Source organism: Bos mutus, chromosome X (genome assembly GCF_027580195.1).
Source record: "Bos mutus isolate GX-2022 chromosome X, NWIPB_WYAK_1.1, whole genome shotgun sequence".
Lineage (NCBI taxonomy): Eukaryota > Metazoa > Chordata > Mammalia > Artiodactyla > Bovidae > Bos > Bos mutus.
This window is the reverse complement of record NC_091646.1, coordinates 65,694,172-65,712,169: the sequence shown is the minus strand read 5'-3', so window position 1 is coordinate 65,712,169 and position 17,998 is coordinate 65,694,172. Positions and strand designations below refer to the sequence as shown.

Here is a 17,998-nt window from a genome sequence, read left to right as displayed (position 1 = left end):
GCTAATGCAAATCAATTAGATATCAATTCTTTAAAAGAAAGTGAAATATGTAGTGAAAAATGATAGCTCAATTACAACCATCTACTTATTTATTAATAGTATCCATTTCCATTTCGAGGTGCAACATGTTGGTTCCTTAATACTTCTAATTCAGGTTTTACATTTACTATAAGAAAGTGATTTTGGGGAGAAATTTCCTGGCAGTCCAGTGGTGAGGACTTGGCACTTTCAGTGCCAGGGCCCAGGTTGGATCCCTGGTCTAGAAACTAAGATCCTGCAAGTCACAAAGCATGGACAATAAATAAATAATATATACCGGTATATATGACCATATGCTGTGATCTATTCAGCCTTATATAGATCTAGATCTAAAGAACAAAAACGGATTTTTATCATCTATTTGTTCTAAAAAATGTTTCTGATCAACTATACATGCAGAGAGCTGCAATAAATGAAATACATCCATATATGAATGACTTTTATTTGACCACAGAGAGCTACACACTAGAGGAATAGGTGAAGTTCGTCATTTGGAACCCACAGCTTTCCCTGTCTGCGGGGAGCGAGCTCCGCCTCTGGCAAAGGTCATGAGGAAGGAGGCTTGGCATACGCAAAGGCGGGATCAAGCCTCAGGAGTCTCCCTGGAAATTCTCGAGCAATCTACCCCCAAAACCAGAGTCTGCCTACTTTCTGCTTTGTGCTTTCACCTACACCTCTGACTTTACGGGGGGCTGTCCCCCACTACTGCTCTCTGAAAAAAGAGTTAGCTTACAGCTCCAGTTAATAATTCTTGGGTGTGACAGTGTTTCAACCTACAAACTCCTTTGGAAGTCCTCTAGCCTGCCTGAATAGGTTTTTTCCGGCAACATGTGATTGTTCAGAGCCTCCCAACTGTGAGAGGCAGGAGATGTTCTAAACTGTCTAAACACAGATTCCTTTGAGTAGTTAAAAGATTGATTAGAAATTGTATTGGTGAAGGGTTTTTCACTTGTTGGGCCAATGTTTGCTGCTAAGTCTCCATATCCCTTACCTACTGTGTCCTTGGCGGTGTATTGATTGATATAATGGGTGTATAGAAATGTAAGCAGTTGCCTCAATGTTTGTAATCTTGGACCCTTGAGTTAATTCTTTTCTTGATTGAGCCCACCTCACCTTTGCCCTATAGGAATGCAACTTTCTCCAATGCTTTTTGGAGGCTGGCGCCTGACTTTAGAATAATCACCTTTAGAGAAAAATAAGTTTCTTAAAATGTTAACAGGCTTCCTGGCCAGAAGATGATGTAAATCACCTAAACTTTTGCATATGATAAGTTTGAAAGCCTGACTTGGCTAAGGATCAGGAACTGCTGTCTTTGCATGCCTCTACCCCTTCCCCCATTATCCTCTATGCACAACTTAAGGTATAAAACTGCTTTGGAAAATAAAGTATGTCCTTTTGTTCACCGGAATTTGGTCTCCCCATGTCGTTCTTTCTTTCACCTTCTGGCTGAATTTTTCCTCTGAGGCAGGGAAGCTTGTCAAGCCTACTAATTTTGCCTGGGCTTCTAAGATCCAACCGGGGAGGCCTTAGTGTCTCCTCTCCTTCGGGAGAACGGGAGGAAGCCTGCGGCCTTCGTAGGTGACATTAATTCCCTGCTTTGGAATTTTATTCAGCCTCTTTTCTTCACTGAATTTTCCTACTGAGCTATCCTTATTTCAACCGCTTTTCTCCACTAAATTTCCTCACTGAGCTATCCTCATTCTATTACTCTTTATATCCTTAATTAACATTTAATTAAGCAATTGTCTCCTGATCTTCGCCTACGCCGTCTCTCCTTCGAATACCCTGGATCAGCCGGGGCTGGTCCCCGGCAGGTGGCGCCCGAACAGGGACTTTCGAAGGTAAGCTCCCCGCACCTGTCTACATTTATGTTCATAACATGTAGCAACCTACTCTTTGCTCCAGTTCTTTATAGTCTTTTCCATATTTCAGCAAATACGGCAAATGATAGTATTAGGTTGGTGCAAAAGTAATTACAGTTTTTGCATTGTTGAAAATTGCTTTTTGATACTGGAATACATTCTAAATAAATGTGGTCATCACTTCAATGTGCATTTCTTGCTTTATGCTTTTTTGCTAGTGAGTTATGACTTACTATTTTACATTTATTTTAGACTAGGGAAATGATATTAGACAAAAAGCAAATTCAAGCGATTTTCTTATTTGAGTTCAAAATGAGTCATAAAGCAGTGGAGACAACTCACAACATCAACAACACATCTGGCTCAGGAACTGATAATGAATGTATAGTACAGTGGTGGTTCAAGAAGTTTTGCAAATGAGACGAGAGCCTTGAAGATGAGCACTGTGGCTGGCCATTAGAAGTTGACAAGGAACAACTGAGTGGATCACTGAAGCCAATCCTCTTTCAACTATTTAAAAAGTTGCCAAAGAACTCACTGTCTACCATTCTATGGTCATTCATCATTTGAAGCAAATTGGAAAGGTGAAAAAGATAAGTGGGTGCCTCCTGAGCTGACAGAAAATCAAAAAAAATCGTTTTGAAGTGTCATCTTCTCTTATTCTATGCAATGACAACAAACCATTAATTAAACAGATTGTGATATGTGACAAAAACTGGATTTTATATGACAACTGACAATGACCAGCTCAGCAGCTGGACCAAGAAATAGCTCCAAAGCACTTCCCAAAGTCAAACTTGCACCAAAAAAATGTCATGATTACTGATTGGCAGTCTACTGCCCATCTGATCCACTACAGCCTTCTGAATACCAAAGAAACCATTTACACCTATGAAGTATGCTCAGCAAATCTATGACATGCACCAAAACCTGCAATGCTTACAGGCAGCATTAACAGAAATGACCCAATTCTTCTCCATGACAATGCTCGACCGCACATCGCACAACCAATGCTTCAAAAGTTGAATGAATTGGGCTATGAGGTTTTTCTCTCATCCACCACATTCACCTGACCTCTTGCCAAGAGACTACTACTTCTTCCAGTATCTCAACAACTTTGCCCAGGGAAAATGTTTCCATAACCAGCAGGAGGCAGAAAATGCTTTCCAAGAGATCGTCGAACACTGAAGCATGGATTTTTATGTTACAGGAATAAGCAAACGTTATTTCTCGTTGGCAAAACTGCATTGATTTTAATGGTTCCTATTTTGATTAATAAAAATATGTTTGAGCCTTGTTATAATGATTTAAAATTCACTGTCTGAAACTATTAATTATGTTTGTACCAACCTAATACTTATAATTGCACAACAGGAAAAGTGGAAGAAGCTCCTCATTTCTGAAAGCAACCCAGCTGCATTAGACCCCATCTGTACTTCCAACTGACAAAGGGATCTATACATCAACATACTTTTATGCAACCCATTTGGAGCACAGTATGAAACATACTGGTTAGTCTATTCTCTTTTCTCTTAACCATGCTGCTGCTAAGTCACTTCAGTCGTGTCTGACTCTGTGCGACCCCATAGACGGCAGCCCACCAGGCTCCCCCGTCCCTGGGATTCTCCAGGCAAGAACAATGGAGTGGGTTGCCATTTCCTTCTCCAATGCAGGAAAGCAAAAAGTGAAAGTGAAGTTGCTCAGTCATGTCCGACTCTTCGCGACCCCATGGACTGCAGCCTACCAGGCTCCACCGTCCATGGGATTTTCCAAGCAAGAGTACTGGAGTGGGGTGCCATTGCCTTCTCTGTCTCTTAACAGTAAGTTACATGAAAAACTTCAACAAGAGTATTTTAGGAAAAATCAATCCCAGGAACACATAAACTATGAGCTATTTATTTCTAATTATGAGATGAGAGACTAAGGAAAATTTAAGTGAAATGCAGATCAGGAGACCAGAGGAGAAAACAGCAGGAGATTCCCACTACCTTACATGTTAACCATTCCTTTAAGTATACTTTAAATCTAGCTGGAATATGAACACTGCTAAGCTGACTTTATGGGATAGCAGGGGACAAAAACAAGAAAAGAGGGACTGCTTTGGTGGTCCAGTGGTTGGGGGTCTACCTCCCAGTGCAGGGGACATGGGTTCAAGCCCTAATCAGGGAACTAGGTTCCACAGGGCAACTAAGCCTGCACACCACAACTACAGAGCCCAGGCACCGCAACTAAGACTCAATGTCAACAAAAATAAATAAATTAACTAAAGTTTAAAAATAAGAAGAAAAGAAATTTTGTAATTTAATTTATACTACTCCCCTGATTTCTCAGAGAAGTAAGCCGAGGTCTATTGTTAGGCTGCCATCTGTTTATTCTAAGGAGGTACTGAAGAAAGAAATGTTTATCAGGGATTCACCAAATTTGTTCAGCTGCAGGCCTGAGACCAGCTAAACTTGTCTGTTCATAGGATCATTCACTGAGCTGGCAGCCACATCTCCCTTCTCTTCACAGATGGTCTATACTTTGCTCCATGATTCACAAATGCCACATATTTAGAGTTATTTATACTGTTGTGTCTCTAGATATTTTAAATATTCACCTATCTGTTCCTAGCACTCGAGTTTCTAAACATCTAGTCAGACTGCTCTAGGAGAATGTGGAGCCTGAGTACTCATCCTTCAAATGTAGAAACGAGTAAAGAGAACTTAAGCCACTGGGAAGTTCAATGGAAGACTTTCACTGAGTTTATACTCATGCACAAGAGAAAGAAAGAGAAAGCGAAGTAGATGACACAACTGTACCTGATACAAGGGAAATCTAAAGTAGACAATAAATATAGATTATGAAGAATTACGAAGAAAAAAGACTAAAACATCAAAACTAGCTTTACTGTATAAAATGAATGACAATCACAGTTTATTACCTGAAATGCTTACAGTTATTTATATGTAGTTAAGTGAAATCATCATGGTGGGTTTAAAATAGGATATATCTAGGTCTGAATCCTCTTCTACCAATCATTTATAAAGATATAATAATATTGTGAGGCTGTTCAAGAATTAAGTTAGCTAACACATAGAGTGAAAATAATATAGGATTTAGGCATATATGTATAAATAAATGTTAGCTTTTCTTTTTTCCCTTCTTCTTAAATACCAGAGAGAGCACAATGGTTTGCTTCTACTTCAGCATTCATTAAACATTTGTTGCTATTATGTGTATATGATTATCCTAGATGCTTACCAATTGTGGAAAGATATTCCTTTGAGCCCATTGGTGAGGATAATTAATACTGGAAAGAAGCATGACTTTACAATGACATGATATTTTTTAAATCAGTGTTCCATGATATATGTAAGAATTATTAGACTCACTTTCTTCCAGTTTTAAAGAAACTGAGGGATTGTTTCCTGTTTCATCCACATTTCCTTCACCACCTCCTCGAGATCTTGAATTCCATACTTTAATCACTTCAACATCATTGTCACTGCCACTTCCACTTGAGCTACTATCTTTTTTTCCCTTTTTCCCCTTTGCTTTTTTCTTTCTAAAAAAGAGAACAAATTCAAATGATTAGAGAAACACAGGAAAAATACAAGTGCCAATTATTAGAGGACAATCAGCAAGTTGGGATTTTAAACATGTCAACACAGGGCACAAAAAGTATTCAATTTACTTTGTATAATCATCAGAGCTTAAACTCATGGAGGTTTCATCGGAATCTGAAGCTATAAATTCATCCATACTGTCTTCATCAAAATATCCCTAGGGAAAAAAAATGAACATTTTAAGAATTTATTTCAATTTATACTGGAAATTATAATGATGATGTCTATTTCATTTAAGGATAAGTTCATTGTTATGAGATAAGAAAGAACTGAAGAACTATAATATATTAGAAAAAATAAAGGAAACATCACAGATATGACTAATAAATGCAACGTGAAGTCTTAGATTGACTCATGGAAAAGAAAAGGGATGTAAATACAAAAACTGATGAAATCCAATTAACCTCCATTGTTTAGTTACTAGTACTTATGTGAATTTCTTAATTCTGACTATTTTACTATGGTTATGCAAGATGTTAATCTATGACAGAAGAGACAAGAATATACAATTGAAAAAAAGCAGTCTCTTTAATAAGTGGTGCCGGGAAAACTGGACAGCTATATGTAAAAATGAAATTAGAACATTCCCTAACACCATACACAAAAATGAACTCAAAATGGATTAAAGACTTAAACGTAAGGCTGGATAATATAAAACCCTTATAGGAAAACATAGGCAGAACACTCTCTAACATAAATCGCAGCAAGATCTTTTTTGACTCACCTCTGAGAGTAATGAAGATAGAAACAAAAATAAACAAATGGGACTTAATTAAAATTTAAAAAGCTTTTGCAAAGCAAAGGAGACCAGAGACAAAAATGAGGTACTATGTCACACTGGTCAGAATGACAATCATCAAAACTCTATAAACACTATATACTAGAGAGGGTGTGGAGAAAGGGGAACCCTTTATACTGTTGGTGTGTGTGTGCTTAGTCGCTCAGTCATGTCTGACTCTTTGTGACCTCATGGATTGTAGCCTGCCAAGTTCCTCTGTCCATGGGAATTCTCCAGGCAAGAAAACTGGAGTGGGTGGCCATGCCCTCCTCCAAGGGATCTTTCCAACCCAGGGATCTAACCCAGGTCTCCCATATTGCAGGTGGATTCTTTACTATCTGAGCCACCAAGGAAGCCTTGTTAGTGGGAATGTAAATTGGAATAGTCAGTATGGAGAACAGTATGGAGGTTCCTTAAAAAACTAAAAGTAGAGTTGCCACATGATCTAGCAATCCCAGTCCTGGGAATATACCTGAAAAAAACTGTAATTCAAAAAGTGTACAACAGCCAGGACATGGAAGCAACCTAAATGTCCACTGACAGAGAAATGGATGAAGAGTATGTGGTATACAATGGATATTATTCAGCCATAAAAAATGAAATGATGCCATTTGCAGCAACATGGATGGACCTAGAGATTATCATTCTGAGTGAAGTCAAACAGAGAAGGACAAATATTGTATGATATTGCTTATATGTGGAATCTAAAAAAAGGGTACAAGTGAACTTATTTAAGCAACAGAAATAGAGTCACAGGTGTAGAAAACAATCTTATGGTTACCATCAGGAAGGGAATAGGGGATTGGAATTGACATATACACAATACTATAATAAAGACCTACTGTACAGCAGAAAGAACTCTACTCAATACTCAGTAATGACCTATATGGGAATAGAATCTAAAAAAGAGTGGATATATGTACAACTCATTCACTTTGCTATACAACAGAAAGTAACACAACATTGTAAATCAACTATATGCCACTAAATTTTTTTTAAAAATTAACATTTAACACTCCTTCCATAATCACAATTCATTCAAACACAGAGTAATTAACTAGAAATAAAATAGGCTGAAGTACTGTACCATAAAGAAAAAGAAATCTGAATATACAGTAAGTCTATACAGATCAACCTTTTTCCAAAGTTATTCTACTTACTACAGATACCTTTTGATTAATTTTAGGTTAGTTAATTTACCTTATTTTCTTTACTAATGTAGTCCAGCTGCAAACACCATGGATGAGTCCAGATTCTACTTAACATTTGAAAATCTTGGAAAAGTTTTGCACCTGCCTTTCCTCTTCCACCTTCGCTGCTATTACCTACACCTGATCAAAAGAAAAAAAAAAAAGAGCTAACATTAAGACATAAGAATTCTCTAGCTCAACTAAGGTGTTTCTGTATTAGGACCTTAGCTTTACCTGTGCATCAGAATACTCTGGCCCTGTAGAGAAGCTAACAGGCCCTCATTTTTAGACTATTTCAAAACACACAAACAGGATTACAAAAGAAATCCAACATACAGAAATCATCAAAATGTTAAAAAAAAAAAAAACTTGTGGTATAATGATATGCAACCTTATTAATGCATTAAATAACAAAATATAGTAGTAAGTTTAACAATGGCCTGAAATTCTGAAGTACTGATAAAGGCAAATAAGTTTGATTTATGAGTAACAACAATAATATGTAGAAATATTTCTTATTTCTATTGGTAACAAAGTCACAGCTATCACTAATACTACTATGGTTTAATAACTGGAAAAATGCCATATTTTTGATAGAGGTTAGTGAAAACAGGCAGTATTTTCTTATTCAGGTCCTAGATTCTATCCATGTGCTCTAGATTACAAATTCCTGCTTTAGATAAAGCCACTCTCTGTACACAGTACTTAAGCAAAACTCTTACGTCAAAAACCCAGTATTTATAAAAAGTGTTTTTCAAATTGAAAAAATTATTTATTTTGCCCAGAGAAACTTCAACAATATATTTTTTATATAAAAATGAAGTAAAAACGAAATGAATGTACATTTCATTAAGATGACAAAATTATCAAGGGGGTAAAACACAAAAGAACAAAGTTGGTCTTTTAAAAGAACAGTATTTAAACAATAACATTTTTCTGTCCACAGTTTTAAAAGATCTAAATTCACATCTCCATGAGGGACAAGATGTATATTCAGTGATGATATGAAATATGAATAAAAAAGCATAAAAATCCAGTACTTGCTATTTTGCCTGATTAGAGGTATTGCCACTGTGTATGATAGAAATCATTGCTGTGAAAATGAGGCATCTAATTTTTTGATAGCATTCCCTTATAATCCTTTTATTTCTACAAAGACATAAAATGAGTCTTCTTTTCACCTGAACACTTAAAGAGGCTAAGGTATGCCTGTATCTTGTTCTGGTTTTGATTTACATTTCCCTGATAGCTAATCATATTGAGCAACATTTAGAGAAGTGTTTCTCAGGCAAAGGGTACATCAGAATCACCCAGAGGAATTATAAAAATGCAGCTGCCTAAGCCCTACTCTAGAACCATTGAATCAACCTGTAATGTGTGGTACATAGATCGATTCATTTTTAAAGACAATAGGAGTTTATTGTTCTCTATTTATAAGAGTACAATTCAGTGGCATTAAGTATAATCAAAACATTGTACAACCATCAGCACTCTCCATTTCTAAAACTTTTTCCATCATTGTTAACAGAAAACTCTGTACCTGTTAAATGAATCTGACTCTTCAAGTCAATTCTAAATGTAATCACACAGTATTTGTCCTTTTGTTTCCAACTTATTTTACTTAACATGATGTCTTCAAGTTCCATTCACGTCAGAATTTCTTTAAAAGATTGTAATATTCCATTGTTTGTATATATCATATTTTGTTAATCTATTCATTACTTGATGGACACTTTGATTGCTTCCATGTTTTTGGCTATTACAAATAATACTGCTATATAAACATGAATTGGTAAGTATCTGTTTTGCATTCTTGCTTTCAATTATTTTGAAAGTAGAATTTTACCTAGAAGTACAATTGCTGTATCACATGGTAATTCTCTGCTTAACCCTTTGAGGAATTGCCACACTTTTGTCACAGCACCTACACAAGTGTTCTAATTCCTCCATATCACTTCCAACACTTATTATCTTTATTTGAGAGTCATCCTATTGGGTGTGATGTGGCATCTCTTGGTTTTATTTGCATTTCTTGAATAACTAGTGATAATGTAGAGCATTTTTTAATGTGCTTATCAGTCACTTGTATATCTTTTTTGAAGAAATGTCTATTGAAAACCCCTATGTCCATTTTTGAACTTTGTTTGGTTTTTTGTTGTTGTTAGGTTGTAAGGGGCTTCCCAGGTGGTGCTAGTGGCAAGAACCCGCCTGCCAATGCAGAAGACCTAAGCAACACAGGTTGGATCCCTAGGACGGGAAGATCCCCTGGAGGAGGGCAAAGCAACCCACTTGCCTGGAGAATCCCATGGACAGAGGAGCCTGGTGGGCTACACTGCACAGGGTCACAAAGAGTCAGACATGACTGAAGCAAATGAGCACATGCAGTTGTAAGAGTTCTTTATATGTTCTGGATATTAATCCCTTTTAGGAAAATGACTTACAAATATTTTCTTCCATTCTGTAGACTGTTTTTGTATGTGCTCCATTTCTGCATGCCTAAGACAATGTATGGATTTTAATTTAAGCTAAAAATCAGGCTGTTTTAAAACTAAGTATTCACATTTATAAAATCTAAAGTGTTTACTGAAGACAGAGGCTTACATGTAAATAGAAACTTTTGATGGAAAGTGAAAGTTTTAGCTCCTCGGTTGTGTGTGACTCTTTGTGACACCATGGACTGTAACCCACCAGGTTTCTGTCCATGGAATTCTCCAGGCAAGAATACTGGAGTGGGTGGTCATGCCCTCTTCCAGGGGAAATTCCTGATCCAGGAATCAAACCTGCACCTCTAGCACTGCAGGCAGATTCTTCACTGTCTGAGCCAACTGTATTTTTTAGAGAATGAAGGAAAATTAAGAAGATACTAATTTTCTTGAAATTCATTAAATTTAGTCTCTTATGACTTTAATTCTGCAAATATTAAATATACTATAAACTATTACTACTAAACTTACCATCAAATTGTTGCTAGTATTAAAAGAAAAATTTATATGAACTTCTTAAAGCTAAGTTGAATATAAAAAGAGTCAAAGAAACAAAAGTATTTTTGGACTATGTAATCAATAAAGTATCAAAGATTTTAATTCCAAGTGAGACAGGTGACATTTTGGGAGAAATATTTTGATGGTTTCTAGTGAGAATCAAGATAAAGCAGCTTTTAATATAATCCATTTGGCCTTTTATGAGAGTTTTTTTCAAGGGGTTATTAACTCAGGTTATTCTACTTTAAGGAAAATAACATCACATTTAGTAGGGGGGAAATTCCAAGACATTCTCATGTCTGAAAGACTGATGGCACCAGATAAATTAACAACCATACCTTTCTTAGTTAAGAAGCTATAGCAGTTAGTACTTTAGATATTTATTCCTATCAATTAAAGTCATAAAAAATGAGGCTCCCTTAAATCTTAAATATTGCACTGCTCTTAGAAAGAGTATGTTTTAATATCTATACATGAGCTATTAACATTTTGCTGTTGGTTATTAAACACAACTGATTCTTTAATATTTTTAAACAGTACGTTCCCCACAATGAAACAAAATTTTAAATATTTTGGAGAAAATATTAAGTGACCAAATTTAGCACCTTTTATTATTCAGAGAGTAAAGTCTCTCTGATGTTGAGAGGTCTCAACATCCCTCTCTTTCTCACTGGAATGACTATATTTAGTTAATGATGTCTGCATTTTTTGTCATTCAAGTCCAAATGGTACAATAAATCTAATAGCTTATGATTAACATACAAATGAAAATGTGTGCCTTATTAGAAATGATCTCCTTTCAAAAATCAGTCCGAAAATTGTTTTAAAAATAAAGCAAAAAAATCTCTATAAAATACAAACATTCGAAACCTGTTTTCCCCAAAGTAGAACAACTGTTGAGGACCATCATCATTATTCTATTTTCTAAAGTAGAAATTATCTGTCACAAAGAGTGTTATTTTAACCACTAATATGAAGCATCACTGTAATGTGTGTGTATAAACCTCCACTCTCTATTATTCTTTGATCACTTGTTGTATCGAAAATGGCTGAAGAGTACCTTCTAACCTATAGCCCCTAAATAAATCTGGCACATCAACTGGGGAAAGGTACCAGAATAAAGTGACGAACAAGTAAAAAATTTCACTCCAGACCAAACGGAAACTAACGTTTTGCTCTGTGAATGGTGACAACCTTGGACAAACACATATACAAACACCTGAATTTATTGATGATGAAACAGAATCTATCTGCTGTATGTTTTAAAAGCACATAGAGCGACTTTCCTGGTAGTCCAGTGGTTAAGATCTGCCTTCAATGCAGGGGACATGGGTTCAATCCCTGGTCCAGGAACTAAGATCCCACATGCTGTGGGGCAACTCAGCCCACATGCCACAACTAGAGAAAAGCCATCATGCTGCAACTACATAGCCCACATGCTCTGGAACTCACATGCCACAAGTGAAGAGAAGCCTACGTGCCGCAACAAAAGATATTACATGCCGCAGCTAAGATCCAATATAGTCAAAGATAAAAAAAATAAAGTTTAAATAACAACAATTAAAAAAAGCATATGGAAAAGAGTATAAGTTCCTCATAATGTAATCACTCAGAAAATAACCTGTTATTAACATATTTGTGTATTTTAGGCATTTCTGTGTATTTTTATTGTAACACTGGGACATAATATATGCCCTGCTTTGTATTTTGCCCCCCTTTCCCTTCAACATTTGTCAACTTGATACCTAAAAAACCCATTTCATGAGTTTGACTTATAGGTCTTTTATTAATGTGGTTGGATATTTTTTAATAATACACTGGAATTTTATGTATCTTCTTCTTTGGATTTAGTCAAATACATAATATTTTATGAAATAAAAGCTCTTTACAAATTAAGGCATTATTGATATATTCTATATATTTTTTCACTAGTTTGTTCCTTAATTTTATTTTGAGAATATTAGCTTTTTAATGAGAAATATTTTTTGTTTTTATAATATAAACATACCATTTTACACAAATTCAAAATTGCAAAAGAACAACTGATGTGGTAAAATTACCACGACAGCATTCTTCAGAAAAAGAATGTCTTAAGAAAGAAAAAAACAATAAACTAAGTCTATTTGTTACCTGTTAAGTGATCTAAGTAGTACTGATAGAGTTTGCACTGAATAGGAGTCATTCTCACAGCTAAAACATACTCATGCTTTGGAGGTAAAAACTTTGTTAATGCTGTATAATCTTTCCTCTGTAATTAATAATAAACAGAATGAAAATTAGTTAAATATATGACAGGAATTAACTGCTCTAAGAATCATCACTGCTTGCAACTAAAAAGTGCACACAAATAAAAGGTACCAGACATATAAGAAAACATTTACTTAAATATAATTACCCTCTTTAATCACACAATGATCCCATTTAATTGTAGTTAATGTATTTCATGTGACTACATAGTATGACTCACTGGTAAAAAGATACTGCAACACACCAGGCAGGTTTTAAATTGAAGTGGCCATACTACCAAATGAGCAATTTAGGTTTTCAAATGGTCTCCTCTATATAGAAAAAAAGAAAAGAAAAAAAAGGTGGGGAGGGGATACAGTAGGTAGTGCTAGCAAAAAGAATTGCTTTAATCATACAGTAAAACAGATGAATCAAAGTCCAATGCAGTCTGAGTTATCCTTTGGGTAAAGTGTGCAAACATGCCAGAGGATAACATATAACATCAGGGGGAATGTTTGTCCAATTGAGAAAACAAGCCATGTATAGGCATTCTTAATATAGGAACAAGAAAGAAAGAACACTAATGTGATAGATACAAATAACTACCTAAATCAGAAAAATGCCACCTAGGTAGTAGCAGTAATACAGAAATAAGAGTACCTGCTAGTACCTGTGGGTAACCTGAACAAACAGAATGACTTTACCTTATATAACGGGAGTACAGTCAGTCAAAAGGACAGCCTATCTCATCTGTTATATCCATTAACAGCTGGTGTCTTAAGAAAAATAAAGAACTGAGATCTATTAACTGCTTGCTCAGTCTCTATATCCTTATCTACTCATTAACAATGGTTTACTGAAGATCTATGTGTAAAGAACACTATTAGTCCATTAAAGTTATTGTATGTACTTGGAATTAATAAAACTGTTTCTTCAGGATTACTTCTTTCATAATTCATAAGTGCCTTTCCTACAACCATTTCAAACAAATGAGGTTTGGAATACTATATTATAAATTCTGGTGAGCACAGAAATCTCTATCATAATAGCTGTGGTCCTTATACATATTCCCTATCATAAGGATGAGAAAAATCTAAACATTAACATATAACCATATACAGCTATACATCCAGCAAATGAATTAATCAAGTATGTTCTAAACTTCTCAATGCAATTTTTTTAAAGTTCAATACTAAATAAACTTTGGAAAAGAGTGCAAGAAGATTTAACTGTAAAACTACTGAAAGGAGACAGAAAACACAAAATAATTCAAGTTTAAATTCAGAAAACATTTTGAGATTACAGTATAACAAAGTAACAATATATTATTACTGTGGAATGTACTTGTACCTGAACACATCCAGCTAACATTTCATAGAGAATGTGAGCTCGTTTTTTCATTACTCTGACATCTACCATGGTAGAATCTGCACACTGACCATTTTGGATTGGATTTATAAACCGATTCCTGAATTCCTTAATGGATCCAAGCAAATTTTCTTTGATAAAGTTAACCATGCAATGATCTAAGAAAGAAGATATTAGTTCATTAACAACAGTAACAGCTAAAAGAACTGAGAAAATTTCTCTGACAAAAAGCTCATGTCAAAAATGCCTGCCATGGCAGCATTAGAATTAAGATACAAAGAAAGAACACCAAACTGAGTGTAGACTAAACACTGGTTTATCAGTCTGATCTAGAACTGGATTACCTAAACCAGATGAGAACTTCAAATAAAACCCAATCCAAAATTCTAGACTGTTTAGGAAATTAATGTTTAGGAAAAACAACACCTAGAACATTTTATTCTAACTCACTAGTCTTTATAATACATATTGAGTATAAAACAACTGCTCTGTAATTCTATGACTTTATGATCAGCAAGCATATCTTGTGAAAACAACATAGATACTGAACCAAAATAATAAAATCAATTAATAAGCTACTAGATCAAATTTTGAATTAACTGATTTAGTTCAAGAAGTCCTAAATAATTGCCCTATGCTGTACAGGACCACAACGTGAAACAGGGCAACATTCTATAAATGGGGAAAGAAAAAAGGGGAAAACTGGAACAGACCAAAATAAAGATAAAATATAGATATATAGTATAGATAAATATAAAGAAAGATAAAGTGAAACAGTAACCAGTATTACAAATAATAAAACAGAAAACATTAACTATAAAAATACTGAGAATGGAAATAACATAAAAATAACAAAAAAATTTAGAACAGATTACAGTGGAATATTTCAATTTGTTATTTGCTGCATAACTCATGTTCCCTCTTTAGTGTCATCACAAACATATGAAAATGAGGGAAACTCAAAAGTCACTTCTCTGGGTTCACATCATTTATCCTCAGCCTCAGCAAACTGTATTCTGACATGAATTCAACACAACTATCCTCCAATCTCCACCTTCCTAAAACTTTCATTTAGCATAGCATTTCTTTCCAAGCTCCTAACAGTAACTCGTCCAAAACTGGATACATTCTTTTACACATTGACTCACACTCAATTAGGTTATTTTGAAGTGGTGTTCCCGTTAAAATAATTCTCCTCCTTGATCGTATAGAATTCATAGCTTTTGAAACAGCAGATGCTTCATTTTTTAGAATATGGCCTTCATCACAAACAACAAAGTCAGGTCCTAGAAAAACAACATTTAATACATAGTAAAATTAAAAGCACAATCCATTTAAGTAAAGTTAAACACTTTACAGTGCTGCTCTTATGGAAAGATGCTGTGGAAACAACATCCTGATAAGAACAGTTATATTTTATCTGCTGCTGTATTTGGTTAATGTGGTACTAACAGTATTAATTTTATTAAAGTGCTATTATGATGGTACTTAAGGACCTCTGAATAAGAGTACAATATAAGTTAAAACTACCATTTGAGATCAAGAGTAACTTATATATACTAGAAAAGACAAATTACAAAAGCTACATTCAAAGAAACACTATAGAAATCACAATAGACCAAGTACTACTTCCCATTTGACTTACTTCACAAAACTAGTAGTCATTGCTGGGAAAAAATTTAACTGATAAAGGACAGCTAAACTGACTGTTACATGGGTATGGAGGTAGGAAGAAAAACCTTGTCCAAGCTACAGATCTCATACCAGAATGGGTAAAGTATCCTATAAACACAAATCGCTTGCAGGTTAATATACACAGCCTTGACGTACTCCTTTCCTATATGGAATCAATCTGTTGTTCCATGTCCAGTTCTAACTGTTGCTTCCTAACCTGCATACAGGTTTCTCAAGAGGCAGGTCAGGTGGTCTGGTATTCCCATCTCTTTCAGAATTGTCCACAGTTTATTGTGATCCACACAGTCCAAGGTTTTGGTATAGTCAATAAAGCAGAAATAGATATTTTTCTGGAACTCTCTTGCTTCTTCAATGATCCAGTGGATGTTGGCAATTTGATCTCTGGTTCCTCTGCCTTTTCTAAAACCAGCTTAAACATCTTGAAGTCCAGGTTCACGTATTGCTAAAGCCTGGCTTGGAGTTTAAGCATTACTTTACTAGCAAGTGCTGCTGCTGCTACTGCTAAGTTGCTTCAGTCGTGTCCGATTCTGTGCGACCCCATAGACAGAAGCCCACCAGGCTCCGCCATCCCTGGGATTCTCCAGGCAAGAGAACTGGAGTGGGTTGCCATTTCCTTCTCCAATGCATGAAAGTGAAAAGTGAAAGTAAAGTCACTCAGTCCTGTCCGACTCTTAGTGACCCCATGGACTGCAGCCTACCAGGCTCCCCCGTCCACGGGATTTTCCAGGCAAGAGTACTGGAGTGGGGTGCCATTGCCTTCTCCATACTAGCGTGTGAGATGAGTGTAATTGTGCGGTAGTTTGAGCATTCTTGGGCATTGCCTTTCTTTGGGATTGGAATGAAAACTGACCTGTTCCAGTCCTGTGGCCACTGCTGAGTTTTCCAAATTTGCTGACATATTGAGTGCAGCACTTTCACAGCATCATCTTTCAGGATTTGAAACAGCTCAACTGGAATTTCATCACCTCCACTAGCTTTGTTCATAGTGATGCTTCCTAAGGCCTACTTGACTTCCCATTCCAGGATGTCTGGCTCTAGGTGAGTGATCACACCATCCTGATTATCTGGGTTGTGAAGATCTTTTTTGTATAATTCTTCTGTGTATTCTTGCCACCTCTTCTTAATATCTTCTGCTTCTGTTATACCATTTCTGTCCTTTATCAAGCCTATCTTTGCATGAAATGTTCCCTTGGTATTTCTAATTTTCTTGAAGAGATCTCTAGTCTGTCCCATTCTGTTGTTTTCCTCTATTTCTTTGTATTGATCACTGAGGAAGGCTTTCTTATTGCTCCTTGCTATTCTTTGGAACTCTGCATTCGAATGGGTATATCTTTCCTCTTCTCCTTTGCTTTTCGCTTCCCTTCTTTTCACAGCTATTAGTAAGGCCTCCTCAGATAGCCATTTTGCTTTTTTGCATTTCTTTTTCTTGGGGATGGTCTTGAACCCTGTCTCCTGTACAATGTCACGTACCTCCATCCATAGTTCATCAGGTACTCTGTCTATCAGATCTAGTCCCTTAAATCTATTTCTCACTTCCACTATATAGTCATAAGGGATTGATTTACATCATACCTGAATGGTCTAGTGGTTTTCTCCACTTTCTTCAATTTCAGTCTGAATTTGGCAATAAGTTCATGATCCGAGCCACAGTCAGCTCCCAGTCTTGTTTTTGCTGACTGTATAGAGCTTCTCCATCATTGGCTGCAAAGAATATAATCAATATGATTTCTTTGTTGACCATTTGGGGATGTTCATGTGTAGAGTCTTCTCTTGTGTTGTTGGAAGAGGGTGTTTGCTATGACCAATGCGTTCTCTTGGCAAAACTCTATTAGCCTTTGCCCTTCTACATTCTGTACTCCAAGGCCAAATTTGCCTGTTACTCCAGGTGTTTCTTGACTTCCTACTTTTGCATTCCAGTCCCCTATAATGAAAAGGACATCTTTTTGGCTGTTAGTTCTAGAAGATCTTGTAGGTCTTCATAGAACTGTTCAATTTCAGCTTCTTCAGCATTACTGGTTGGGGCATAGACTTGGATTACTGTGATATTGAATGTTTTGCCTTGGGAACAAACAGAGATCATTCTGTCATTTTTGAGATTGCATCCAAGTACTGCTTTTTGGACTCTTTTGTTGACTATGATGGCTACTCCATTTCTTCTAAGGTATTCCTGCCCACAGTAGTAGACATAATGGTCACCTGAGTTAAATTCACCCATTCCAGTCCATCTTAGTTCACTCATTTCTAGAATGTC

At 35.9% G+C, this 17,998-nt stretch overlaps 1 protein-coding gene across 4 annotated transcripts in view; it reads right to left on the bottom strand.

Moving 5' to 3' along the window:
- ATRX (ATRX chromatin remodeler) overlaps positions 1-17,998 on the bottom strand; it is a 284,375-nt gene that overhangs the window by 87,751 nt on the left and 178,626 nt on the right. For all 4 annotated transcript variants that reach the window (XM_070366289.1, XM_070366286.1, XM_070366287.1 and 1 more), the window contains 6 exons: positions 15,201-15,338; positions 14,035-14,210; positions 12,589-12,706; positions 7,488-7,618; positions 5,578-5,666; positions 5,276-5,448 (listed from right to left, as the gene is read on the bottom strand). In XM_070366289.1, the coding sequence (XP_070222390.1) occupies positions 5,276-5,448; positions 5,578-5,666; positions 7,488-7,618; positions 12,589-12,706; positions 14,035-14,210; positions 15,201-15,338 (825 nt within the window). The remainder of the gene's footprint in view (positions 1-5,275; positions 5,449-5,577; positions 5,667-7,487; positions 7,619-12,588; positions 12,707-14,034; positions 14,211-15,200; positions 15,339-17,998) is intronic.